At 37.1% G+C, this 13,506-nt stretch overlaps 1 protein-coding gene across 2 annotated transcripts in view; it reads right to left on the reverse strand.

Moving 5' to 3' along the window:
- The window catches only part of CTPS2 (CTP synthase 2), a 721,417-nt gene that overhangs the window by 349,265 nt on the left and 358,646 nt on the right, over positions 1–13,506 (reverse strand). For both annotated transcript variants that reach the window (XM_053706085.1, XM_053706084.1), the window contains exon 12: positions 6,912–6,974. In XM_053706085.1, the coding sequence (XP_053562060.1) occupies positions 6,912–6,974 (63 nt within the window). The remainder of the gene's footprint in view (positions 1–6,911; positions 6,975–13,506) is intronic.

Raw genomic sequence — 13,506 nt, forward strand, 5'->3', positions numbered from 1 at the left:
AATGAACATATTGGATGTGGGAGTCAAGAATTTCATCAACCTCAAACCCATCCATATTGTCCACAGAGACAGGAGGAGGAAAAGAAACACTTTGAGGAAATGGATTATCACAACTTCTCTTAATCTGAGACACATGAAAGTGGATGATTTCTATAAGTTGCAGGAAGATCGAGTTCTACAGCTAAATGATTAGCAATCTTAGAAAGACAAAAAAGACCCCCAAATGAGGACCCAACTACCTGGAAGGACAAGATAACTTCAAGTTCAGTGTCAATAACCACATCAAATCTCGAAAAGCATTAGAAGGAACAAGAGAGCATGATTTGTCTGCAAAAAAAAAAAAAACGTTTGCTGTTATTGAGCTTAAAGCAATGTGTCATGAAGCATTTAAAACTTCTTTACCCTTTACCAAGAAAGTCAAATGCTGATCAGGAACTTGGGAAGAAACAGAAATATCCGTAAGGACTGCAGGATGAAAATCATAGTGAGCAAAGAATGGTGAAACTAATGGATTATGGACTGATGGATGTTATTGTTGTAACCATGTAATCAAAATATGTAGTAGGTAGCAGGCAGGCCCAATTAACCTGAAGGTAAGAGAAAAAACACCCTAAATATTGCTCCAAGGTTTGATTAGTCAGTTCTGTCTGTCTGGCTATTAGTCTGAGGATGATTTCCAGAAGATAACTGTAAACTAGAACCAACATGCTTCCAAAATCTGGATGCAATCTGAGAACCTTTGTCAGATAGCACATTCTGAGGTAGGCCATGAAAACAAAAAACTTCCTTGATGAATAAAGTAGCAGTCACACTAGCAGAAGGTAGACGAGCAGCAGGAATAAAACGGGCCATCTTAGTAAAATGATCAACCACCACCATAATAATGTCAAAACCATCAGACAAGAGTAGATCCACAATGAAATCCATTGAAACACAAGTCCAGGAAGCATCAGGAACAGGTAATGAATGCTGAGGTGCTTCACACTGGCACAAGCAACAATGGACATAACACATTTTCATACATCCTCAGTTAAAGTAGGTCACCAAAATGTCTAGAAAATAAGATAGTTGAAATGCAAACCTTTGTTTCCATAGACGTGTAAAATATCAATCAACCATATCAATTAATCAATAGACTTGTGATATATCAATCAATCATATATTAATTAATCAATGGACTTGTAATATATCAATCAACCATATATCAATTAATCAATGGTCTTGCACTATATCAATTAACCATATATCAATTAATTAATGGACTTGTACTATATCAATTAACCATCTATCAATTAATCAATAGACTTGTGATATATCAATCAACCATATATCAATTAATCAATGGACGTGTAATATATCAATCAACCATATATCAATTAATCAATGCTCTTGTACTATATGAATTAACCATATATCAACTAATCAATGGACTTGTAATATATCAATCAACCATATATCAATTAATCAATGGACGTGTAATATATCAATCAACCATATATCAATTAATCAATGGACGTGTAATATATCAATTAACCATATATTAATTAATCAATGGACTTGTAATATATCAATTAACCATAGTTTAGGTAAAATACATTGGATTTTATAAACCACATATAATTGCCAGCCTGAATAATATATGCAAAGATGGTAAGAAATCATAATTTCAACATCATAAAAGCATGTTGTATCATATTAGAGGGTACATAAATCATAAGCCACATTAAATGATGAGCCTATTAGATTATTTTTCAAAGACAGACTTTAAAAGGTGCATAATGATGTTAAACAGTACAAGAGCTACACAGATATCTGCATACAATGCTGCAGAATCATTTAGAGAGCATTCATTCATATACATTTCTTTGTATGGGATCAACATTTTCAATAGCGCTCCAGGACTATTGGGGATCATCAAGAGAAGATAAACTCACAAATGTACAGTCATAAAATAGAAATGTTTACTTCTACAGAAATGTATAAAATACACTCAAAGATACACTTCTCTCATTTAAACATTGATTATATTTTTCAAAACTAAAACTGTAACAAGATACAGCAAATAATAAAAGTTGTTTCGTTGGAAAAGAAAACTATAGTGCATGACAGTCATTCATTTCCAAATAGGACTCATTGATTTTATCACCATTTATAATAGTGCCTTGCACCCATTTTGTACTATTTCCCTTTTCATTGTTATACATATGCAAATATAATAAATAGATAAATAGATAGATATTGTTTAAATGTAACTTGGTGACATAAAACACTTTCTTTGCAGCACAACAATATAAAAATCAATAAAAACCATATTTGCAGCTAGACAGGGCTCAGAAGCAAAGAAAATTGTGTTTTCTGTAAATGTTGCTCAATGCTATAAAATATTACTCTTAAAATGTTGCTCATAAACAGACAAGTTTTCCTAAATGCAGCAGAAACATACTATACAAATGCAGCTTAGTGTCAAAAGACAGAACATATTATTTAAATTAAGTTTAGAGGTATAAATGCTCCTCCAATTGTATAGAAAAACACATATTATATATATATATATATATATATATATATATATATATATATATATATATATATATATATATATATATATATATATATATATATATATGTTATGGCATACTACAAAACGTTCCTTAAAGGAACAGTAAAATCAGAAACAAACTTTTAAGATTCAGATAGAACATGCTTTTTTAAACAACTTTTAAATTGACTTCTATGGAATTATCTAATTAGTAACCTTCTTTTGATATACCGAGGTAGGCTCATGAGCAGCAATGTTCTACTGGGAATAAGCTGCTAATTGGTGGCTGCACATATATGCCTCTTGTCATTTGCTCAACCAATGGGCCCCTTTTGTCAAAAGCTGGGCAGGCAAGGTTCACTGCCAGGAACCTGTCCGTCTTTCATCTGCTATCCATAGTTATCATTGCTTGTGCAACCAATTATGTGAGAGCAGGGCTTGTCAATCATCCTGGTTGGAGCTGATCAGGATTATTTAAGTCCACCACCTCAAAAGCTTATCAACTAGCATTGCAGATTCTCTAGGGCTCCAAAGCGGCAACCAGAGCTTGATAAATGGAGCCCAATGTGTTCAGCTAGCTCCCAGCAATGCACTGCTACTCTTTCAATAATGGTTACCATGAAATTGAAGCAAATTTGATAATATAAGAAAAATGTTTAAAAAAAAATGAAAGAAAAATGAAAGAAAAATATGGGTGCTTGTGTCCCTTTAAAAGCAATTGTGTGTTTTATATAAAGTTTTGTGATGTAATCTTTGAATAGAGCTTTAGATGTATTAATCTATCCATATTACTTAAATGTAGTTTAGTGGATTCAATCATTCTTAGTTATATAACATTCTTTAGATGTAGCTTTTAGTGACATAAAACACACATACTTTAAAATGTATTTTAGAGGCTTAAATTCAGGTCACTACATAAAAAGAACAGATGGTAAATGCATTTTAGTTGTATATCAGATGCCTTAACCACAGCTTTGATCTTTGAATCTAAAAAAAATCACTTAAAGGGCCATGATACCCAAATGTTGAAACCTTTGAAAGTGAAGCAGCGTAGCTGTAAAAAGTAGACTAGAAAATATCACCTGAACATCTCTATTTAAAAAAAAAAAAGATATTTTACCTCAAAATGTCCTAAGTTTTCAGACCCCATTGTAAAGGACTTTAAGCAGCAAATCAGAATGTCTGTCCCGGGACAGGCAAGGGAGTGAGTCTTGTGCACACTCATGTTATTTGCCTATTCAGTTTAAGAAAATTTACTATGAAATCTCATAAGAATTAAGTGAAATCTCATGAGATCACAGTAAAAGCGTTCATGACCTCAGCACTGTTGATGCTGATTGGCTGCAGTTCAATTCTTTATTTTTTCTTACCTGCAGCTGGACAGCAGCTGAAGTATAACTTTTTTTACACAGAACTTACTCTGCTGAGCTGAGGAAATTGTGAGGTAAAATATCTTCCTTTTTTACATAGAGATTCTCAGGTGATATTTTCCTGTCAGCTTTTTACAGTTATACTGCATCAGTTTCAAGTGATTTAGCATATGAGTATTATGTCCCTTTAAAGTAGAACCCTCTATGTGTATGTGTCCACGTTGCAGTATCACTCAATAACTACATATATACATGAATTTAACTCCTCAGAATTGTACATTCTGAAATTCCAACTTTACTATGGATTGCATATTGAGAACCATAAATAATATCTTACTCAATCAATTAATACTACAGTGGATATAAAAAGTCTACACACCCCTGTTAAAATGTCAGGTTTCTGTGATGTAAAAAAAATGAGACAAAGAAATCATTTCAGAACTTTTTCCACCTGTAATGTGACCTATAAACTGTACAACTCAATTGCAAAACAAACTAAAATCTTTTAGGTGGAGGGAAGAAAACAAACATAAAATAATGTGGTTGCATAAGTGTGCACACCCTCTTATAACTGGGGATGTAGCTGTGTTCAGAATTAAGCAATCACATTCAAAATCATGTTAAATAGGAGTCAGCATACACCTGCCATCATTTAAAGTGCCTCTGATTAACCCCAAATAAAGTTCAGCTGCTCTAGTTGGTCTTTCCTGACATTTTCTTAGTCGCATCCCACAGCAAAAGCCATGGTCCACAGAGAGCTTCCAAAGCATCAGAGGGATCTCATTGTTAAAAGGTATCAGTCAGGAGAAGGGTACAAAAGAATTTCCATGGCATTAGATATATCATGGAACACAGTGAAGACAGTCATCATCAAGTGGATAAAATATGGCACAACAGTGACATTACCAAGAACTGGACGTCCCTCCTAAATTAATGAAAAGACTAGAAGAAAACTGGTCTGGGAGACTACCAAGAGGCCTACAGCAACATTAAAGGAGCTGCAGGAATATCTGGCAAGTGCTGGCTGTGTGGTACATGTGACAACAATCTCACATATTCTTCATATGTCTGGGCTATGGGGTAGAGTGGCAAGACGAAATCCTTTTCTTACGAAGAAAAACATCCAAGCCAGGCTACATTTTTCAAAAACACATCTGAAGTCTCCCAAAAGCATGTGAGAAAAGGTGTTATGGTCTGATGAAATCAAGGTTGAACTTTTTGGCCATAGTTCCAAAAGATATGTTTGGCGCAAAAACAACACTGCACATCATCAAAAGAACACCATACCCACAGTGAAGCATGGTGGTGGCAGCATAATGCTTTGGGGCTGTTTTTCTTCAGCTGGAACTGGGGCCTTAGTCAAGGTAGAGGGAATTATGAACAGTTCCAAATACCAGTCAATATTGGCACAAAACCTTCAGGCTTCTGCTAGAAAGCTGAACATGAAGAGGAACTTCATCTTTCAGCATGACAACGACCCAAACCATACATCCAAATCAACAAAGGAACTGATTCACCAGAAGAAGATTAACGTTTTTGAATGGCCCACCCAGTGCATTACTCTGCAAGGGAACAGGTTCAGGAGTTGGGAGCTGTTGTGCAGAGGTGTCAGGTTCTGGGGTTAAAGTTGTGTTTTGTCTGCGTGAATCTTTCCTTTTTGGTATGATTAAACAGGTACAAGGTTTTAGGAAATAAAGGTGATGGTTTTATTGATAGGATAATTAGCAATGCAGAAATATGCAAATTAGATAAGGCAAAGTCTATAGGCTGTAGACTGGAACTCTGTAGTAACAGGCAGGAATACAGGTCATTGTAATAACAGGCAGGATACTTGCATATGCTGTAGACTGGAACTCTGTAATAACAGGCAGGAATGCAGGTCTTTGTAATAACAGGCAGGATACTTGCATATGCTGTAGACTGGAACTCTGTAGTAACAGGCAAGAATGCAGATCCTTGTAATAACAGACAGGATACTTGCATATGCTGTAGACTGGAACTCTGTAATAACAGGCAGGAATGCAGATCTTTGTAATAACAGGCAGGATACTTGCATATGCTGTAGTATCAGGTAACAAGCAAGCAAAAGTACCTGAATCAGTCCTTAGGAAATATCAGGGGATTAGCCAATATCAATTGCCAGGAAATCAGTCCAAAAACGAAACACAGTGCCAAGGGAATATCCAGAAAAGTAGTCACAAAATGAAGCAGAAATCAGGCACCAGGAAATCCAAAAAATCTGTATTTCCATCAGGAAACAGGACCAGGGGGTCTGTCAGAGTATAACACTCAATGTCAAGGCCCAGAACTGCAAGCAAACCTCCCAAATATAGCAGGCTGCTGATTATATGATTTGTTTCAGCTGGTAAGCAGGTGGAGCCAGAGAGCCAAAGTTGCAGCAAACAGAAAAACCCAATATTCTTAGCCTGTGATCAAGCCATGTGGTGGCAAAGAGGTAAGACAACAGGCTGGGAAAGAACAGCAGCAGAAATAGAAACAGGTCCCAGGTTTAATTCTAGGCTGGATCATGACAGCCAGAGCCCAGACCTGAATCACATTGAAAATCTGTGGGGTGATCTGAAGAGGGCTATGCACAGGAGATGACCTCGCAATCTGACAGATTTAGAGTGTTTTTGCAAAGAAGAGTGGGCAAATCTTGCCAAGTCAAAATGTGCCATACTGATAGACTCATACCCAAAAAGAGTGAGTGCTGTAATAAAATCAAAAGGTGCTTCAACAAAGTATTAGTTTAAGGGTGTGCACACTTATGCAACCATATTATTTTATTTTTATATTTTTTCTTCCCTCTACCTAAAACATTTCAGTTTGTTTTTCAATTGGGTTGTATAGTTTATAGGTCACATTAAGGGTGGAAAAAGGTCTGAAATGATTTATCTTTGTCTCATTTTTTTACATCACAGAAACCGGACATTTTAACAGGGGTGTGTAGACTTTTTATATCCACTGTATATTAAGACAAAAGAACAAAATGGTTATCTCACCTTTCCACTTCAGAACCTCTCTTGCATATTCCACCACTGCTAACTGCATTCCCAAGCAGACTCCTGAAACAAAAATATCATTTTAATTATCTGTAACTTGCACGCTCCTTAATCCAACACAATAAGCATACAATGGTTATGTTATTATAATAAAATACAAAACATACAAAAAATACAGTTTTGTGAACAAAGTGAAATCCTGAACTTATGACACTTCCCTGCATCTTCCCCTGTTGTCTCCTCTTAAATTATTCCCAAAATTTCTCCTTTTACCAAAGCATCTATCTCTCTCTTAACGCTGTGCCTAACTTACAATATCACACCCAGGATAACCTATTTCCCCATAGAAGTCAATGGAGTAAAAAAGTGAAAAAAACACCCCACTCTCACACGAACCCGACAGCATATTCTCATGTAACCTGACATGAAAATATGAATATTTCACATTCCAATGTTCTTCACATAGCACAATATGTTAAATGTATTCATAAATAAATATTTCTGCATATATCTGATGTTATTTGGGTACAATATATATACCTATATATACATGATTATTTATAGATAAAAAGAGAGAAGCGCTCAACCTGGGAAATAACAATAGCATAATAGCTTGTTCTATGGTTAGTTACCACCCAAGACGCAGCCTCTTTATGCTCAACATGTGCATTTCACAGAGAAGAACTTTCCTGAAGCATATCAGTCTGATCCTGACTTCACAGTACAGTCCAGCCCCGAAATACCAGGCAATCCCTCTCTGAACGAAACAGCAAAACCCCAGACGTACGTTGCTCAGTGTGCCTAGAGGGATATGGCTGCACCTCACTGACGAGGCCCACAATAGGCTGAAACGTACGTCTGGGGTTTTGCTGTTTCTCTCGTTCAGAGAGGGATTGCCTGGAATTTCGGGGCTGGACTGTACTGCTAAGTCAGGATCAGACTGATATTCCCCTAATGTTGCTAATCAAATGAATATATCTCAGGGGAGAATTTAGCGGTCTTTAACAAAGGGTTATCATATTGCCCCAGAAGTGATTGTAATTTCTTCCAACTCTCTAAAGTAGGGATGCACCGAAATTTCGGCCTCAGAAAGTTTCGGCTGAAAATGGCATTTTTGGCTATTTCGGTTTTCGTTTTTTTTGCCTTTTATTTTCGGTAAAATTATTGTGTAGCATGTTTAAAATTTGATGCTAGCCTAGAGCTGCTGTTTAAGTTTATTACTTGACTTACTGTTCTGCATATAATGAGTTTTCTAAGACTATACTTTATTTGAATAATTTGTAAAAAAAAAAAAACTGTTAAATATGATTCTGTTACATAGAACTAAATGAAGAATAATACAGTATATTGATATTTATAATTATTTTAAATAGGGATGCACCAAAATTTTGGTCGCAGAAACATTTTGGCCGAAAATTGCATTTTTGCCTTTTTTTTTTTCTTGGTAAAATTATTGTGTAGCATATTATTGTTTTAAGATATTTTTGTTCAATTTCTGTGTGTTACTTTCAATAAAAGTGTGGGCTTTTTTTATTGGCTCTAATTATGCAAAAAAAAAAAAAAAAAAAACTAATTTGAAAATAATTTGAAAAAATACATATTCGGTAAATGTTTCGGTGTTCGGCCAAGTGCATCCCGGATTTTCGGATTCGGTTTCCGTCCAGAATTTCCATTTCGGTGCATCACTACTCTAAAGACCTTTTTAGATTATTTCGTAATATTAAATTGAAAATGTTAACATTTGACAATGTTTCTTCACCCATTAATGATGATAGTAATTGCCTAAGTTTGAAAAAAGTTGGGCTAAGAAATAAAAGGTCTTTTCTACCAGCACAAACAAATCATGGGGTTGAAACATTTGTTAAACTGGTCATGCATGATGTAAATATTTTGAAAAGTAAGCTACAAAACGAGAGAATGCCTAATTCCTTTAAAAATAAAAATAAATATAAACACATTGTGCAGACCTTGAATTATGATGAATCTTGCTTAAAAGGCAAACATCTTATACTGTCATCTTAGATAAGTAATACTATATCAGGGAAATTAGAGATCAGTTAAGTGATAATCAGGTATACAATTGCTGTGTAACCCTATTTTTTCCATCCAGAGAGAATTTAAAAGGATTTTACTGAATGCACAGAAAAATGGTATCATTGGCAATGATTTGATAAAGTTTTTTTATATAAAACACCCCCACACCCCGGTTTTATATACATTACCGAAGGTGCACAAAAATTTGACTACTCCTCCTGGCCGTCCCATTGTTTCATCCATAGGCCTATTTCCTCTTCCTCTAATGTGTCTATATATTTGGATAAGATTCTCAGACCATATGTAGAAAAATCAAGTTCTTTTTTAAGGGATACCAGCGATTTTTTTGCTTAAAATAGAAGCATTGGATTTGGACACTAGTAAATTCATTTTATTCAGCTTGGACGTGGAAAGTTTGTACACTTCCATCACCCACATCAGTGGAGTGGGTGCTGTTAAATCTGTACTACATGCTTATGGTGAATTTATTTTTTTATATCATTATTGGAATTTGTGCTGTACTTCAATTATTTTCTTTTTGAAGATGACAATTTTTTGCAAAATCAGGGAACTGCTATGGGTTCCAGCATCGCCCCCAGCTATGCAAATTTACTTATGAACTTATCTGAGGAGAAGTTTGTCTTTTCTCATTTAGATTTCATTTGATATGGCGCCTGTTGGTGGCGCTATATCGATGATATCTTTGGTATATGGTTGGGCGACGCTGGAACCCTGATATCTTTTGTTATTGACCTCAATAGCTCTACTAGCCACCTGAAATGTAAGCTCTCATACAGTGAGGAAGAAGTTGTTTTCCTTGACACCAGGATCATTAATTCAGGGGGATCCTTAAAGATTGATCTGTTTAGAAAACCTACTGATCGTAATAGCATTTTACATTTTGACAGTGCTCACACCATGGCTTTATTGAAGGCACTCCCAAGGAGTCAATTATTGAGAGTACAAAGAATAGTCACTGAAAAAACATTATTTGATTTAAGATTGAGAGAGATGAGAGACCGGTTTTTATAACGTGTTACCCCAGGTGGTAATAGGAAACTCTTGCTCCATCAAAAAGAGTGTTTTTCGGATATATGAGTTAGGCACTTTAGAACCAAATGGTTTAAATAAGGACTGGAACCTGTCTGTATTTTTATAATCCAATATTTTTATAATCCAATGTTTATTACCTAATTTCCATGATGGAGATGTATCTGCATTTGCATTTAGCAAAATTGTTATGACTAACTTCTATTGCCCATGGTTTGGTAATTGCCTTGCTGTATCTATGTATGTATTGTAAAGATAATTAAATAGTAAGATTTTTGGTTACATAATTTTGTAACCATTGTTATGAATTATTTTAATATGTTGTATAGTATCAGTTCATTTCTTTTGTGATTGCAGTCTATTTTCTGTGATACACTGACTAGAGCAATTGTGGCCATTAAAGAGTTAAATATGTTAATAACCCTCTATTGCCCCCTGGTGGCTGAGGGTTATATTAAGATGCTTTGTACCACACATTTTATTGCAATATTAAGGGAAGGAGTTCCCGAAACGTTGCATGTGTCTTCTGTGCTGAATAAACCTATTTGACTTTACTTTTGCTGCCACATTATTTGGAATGTTTTGGAATTTATGGTAGGGTGTGGTGGTATCCCTACGTGGCGTGCAGTGACCTGTGTGCTGGACTGGGCTTTCTTTATTTGTATTCAGACTGATATGCTTCAGGAAAGTTCTTCTCTGTGAAAGGCATAGTTTGAGCAAAAAGAGGCTGCTTCTTGGGTGGCCACTAGCCAAAGAACAAGCTATTATGCTATTGTTCGTTCCCAGGTTGAGCGCTTCTCTCTTTTTATTTATGCATATTATGACACGTAGGGAAGTCTCCCTAAGTGTGATGCGAGAATCCAGACGTGGACCCGTTGCTCAGTGTGCCTAGAGGGATATGGCTGCACCTCACTGACGAGGCCCACAATAGGCCGAAACATACGTTTGGGGTTTTACTGTTTCTCTCGTTCAGAGAGGGATTGCCTGGTATTTCGGGGCTGGACTGTACTGTTAAGTCAGGGTCAGACTGATATGCTTCAGGAAAGTTCTCTGTGAAAGGCATATTTTAAGCAAAAAGAGGCTGCTTCTTGGGTGGTAACTAGCCATAGAACAAGCTATTATGCTATTGTTCGTTCCTAGGTTGAGCGCTTCTCTCTTTTTATTTATGCAAATTATGACACTTACCCGTTGCTCAATGTGCCTAGAGGGATATGGCTGCACCTCACTGACGAGGCCCACAATAGGCCGAAACGTACGTCTGGGGTTTTGCTGTTTCTCTCGTTCAGAGAGAGATTGCCTGGTATTTCGGGGCTGGACTGTACTGTTAAGTCAGGATCAGACTGATATGTTTCAGGAAAGTTCATCTGTGAAAGGCATATTTTAAAGCAAAAGAGGCTGCTTCTTGGGTGGCCACTAGCCATAGAACAAGCTATTATTCTATTGTTCGTTCCCAGGTTGAACGCTTCTCTCTCTTTATTTATGATTATTTATAGGTATATATATATATATATATATATATATATATATATATATATATATATATATATATATATATATATATATATATATATATAGGAATATCTATTTAAAAATTACATAGAACATATTCTGCTATGTGCAGAACACTGGAAAGTAAAATGTTTACAGTAAATGCACAGTAAAACACTTAATTAAATATGAATATTACATAAAACATAAATTATGCTTACCTGATAATTTTATTTTCTTCCGTTGGAAAGAGTCCACAGCTGCATTAATTACTTTTGGGAATTCAGAACCTGGCCACCAGGAGGAGGCAAAGACACCCCAGCCAAAGGCTTAAATACGCCTCCCACTTCCCTCATCCCCCAGTCATTCTGCCGAGGAACAAGGAACAGTAGAAGAAATATCAGGGTGAAAAAGGTGCCAGAAGAACAAAAATACGGCCGCCCCACATCAAAACACGAACGGGGAGCTGTGGAATGTTTCCATCTGAAGAAAAAAAAATATCAGTTAAGCATAATTTATGTTTTTCTTCATAAATGGAAAGAGTCCACAGCTGCATTCATTACTTTTGGGAAAACAATACCCAAGCTATAGAGGATACTGAATGCAAAAACGGGAGGGTACAAGAGGCGGCCCATTCTGAGGGCACTAGGCCTGAAAACCCCTACCCAACAAAATCTAGCTTCGTCCGAAGCAGAGAACAACTTTGAAAAAAAGGAAAAAGCCCAAGGACACTGACCCGCAGATAGTCCACAAGCCTTGCTAGAGCCCGCAGGAAATCAGCCTCCAGGAGACACCGTCGCCCAGCAGTCGGTCTCCAAACAACACACCCCTTACTAAAGAAAGGGAACCAGCTACTGTATTCTTCCACAAAGAAGAAAAGACATGGAGAAAACATGATTGTACTTGTAATACACGGCTAATCCCCCTTAAGGGACTCAAGGGGCTACTCATCTTATCTACCTTGAAAGGAGAAAAGGCTGAGTAGACCTCGCCGGGGATCGAACTTGCAACTCTCGGTTTGCTACAGTACAGAGTAGCCACAGTGCATTAGTATGCTGAGCTAACTGTCCAGCTAGCAAAAGGAACTCCAGAAAAAAAACAAACTAAAAAGGGCACAACGAGTCCTAAATAAAAACACAGAGCAAAAAAACAGAGAAACCGGGTCAGGCTAACAGAGATACAACCAGTCTCATAGAAACAAGGGGAGGCAACACTCAGACCCCAGAAATACAGAAGCCACAGCATAAGGCCGGAAGTTTGAAACAGAGAGAGGATCTTCCCCTAACAGTGCAACCGCACTCTAGAAAGCAACTGAAGACGAAGGTCCCCAAGTCGCAAAAAGGTATCTCAGAATACCGAAATATTCAGAACGAAACCTCGTGCAGCAAGCTCAGATAGGTCTGACGAACAACACCTGAAGCAAAAACACTGCACGCTGCAGTCATCTAAAAATGACTCTGAACTTAAATACTTGCAGGGCAAGTAGAAAGCAGCTGAAGATAGGATCCTTCAGATTGCTAAGAATCCACTAACCAGTGGATAACGTTGCAGGCTATCTAAGAGCCGCCAGTCCTTCCCACAAACTTGAACCTATAGAAACCTCAAAGAGGCTTACCGTACCTCGAATGCTACGAGGACGAATTAGCAGAGCAACAGATCTCAGATCCTGCTCCAACACCAGACCAGCCCAAGCGACAGACATGTCTGATAGACAGGGGGGGGCAGAAAGACCCCAACCACAAGCCCCCAGGGAATGGAAAGAAAAGGGGGTACTCCCGCACCCCAACAGAACTTGGGTGCCAACCCAATCCGTTCCTCCAAAATAAGGCACTCCGAAGGAGAACCCCCTAGGACCTGGAACAGAGAAAAGTACAATAGATCCGTAGGAAGACCTGTCACAACTCTCTTAGACATTCTCTACGTTGAGAGACCTATTTCCAATAGGTGGAACAGAGCCCACAGAGCAGCAGATGCTGCTCCTTACAGAAATAAGCCACCTGATCCAACCTCCTACACACGGGGC

The sequence above is a fragment of the Bombina bombina genome, chromosome 3 (assembly GCF_027579735.1).
Source record: "Bombina bombina isolate aBomBom1 chromosome 3, aBomBom1.pri, whole genome shotgun sequence".
NCBI lineage: Eukaryota > Metazoa > Chordata > Amphibia > Anura > Bombinatoridae > Bombina > Bombina bombina.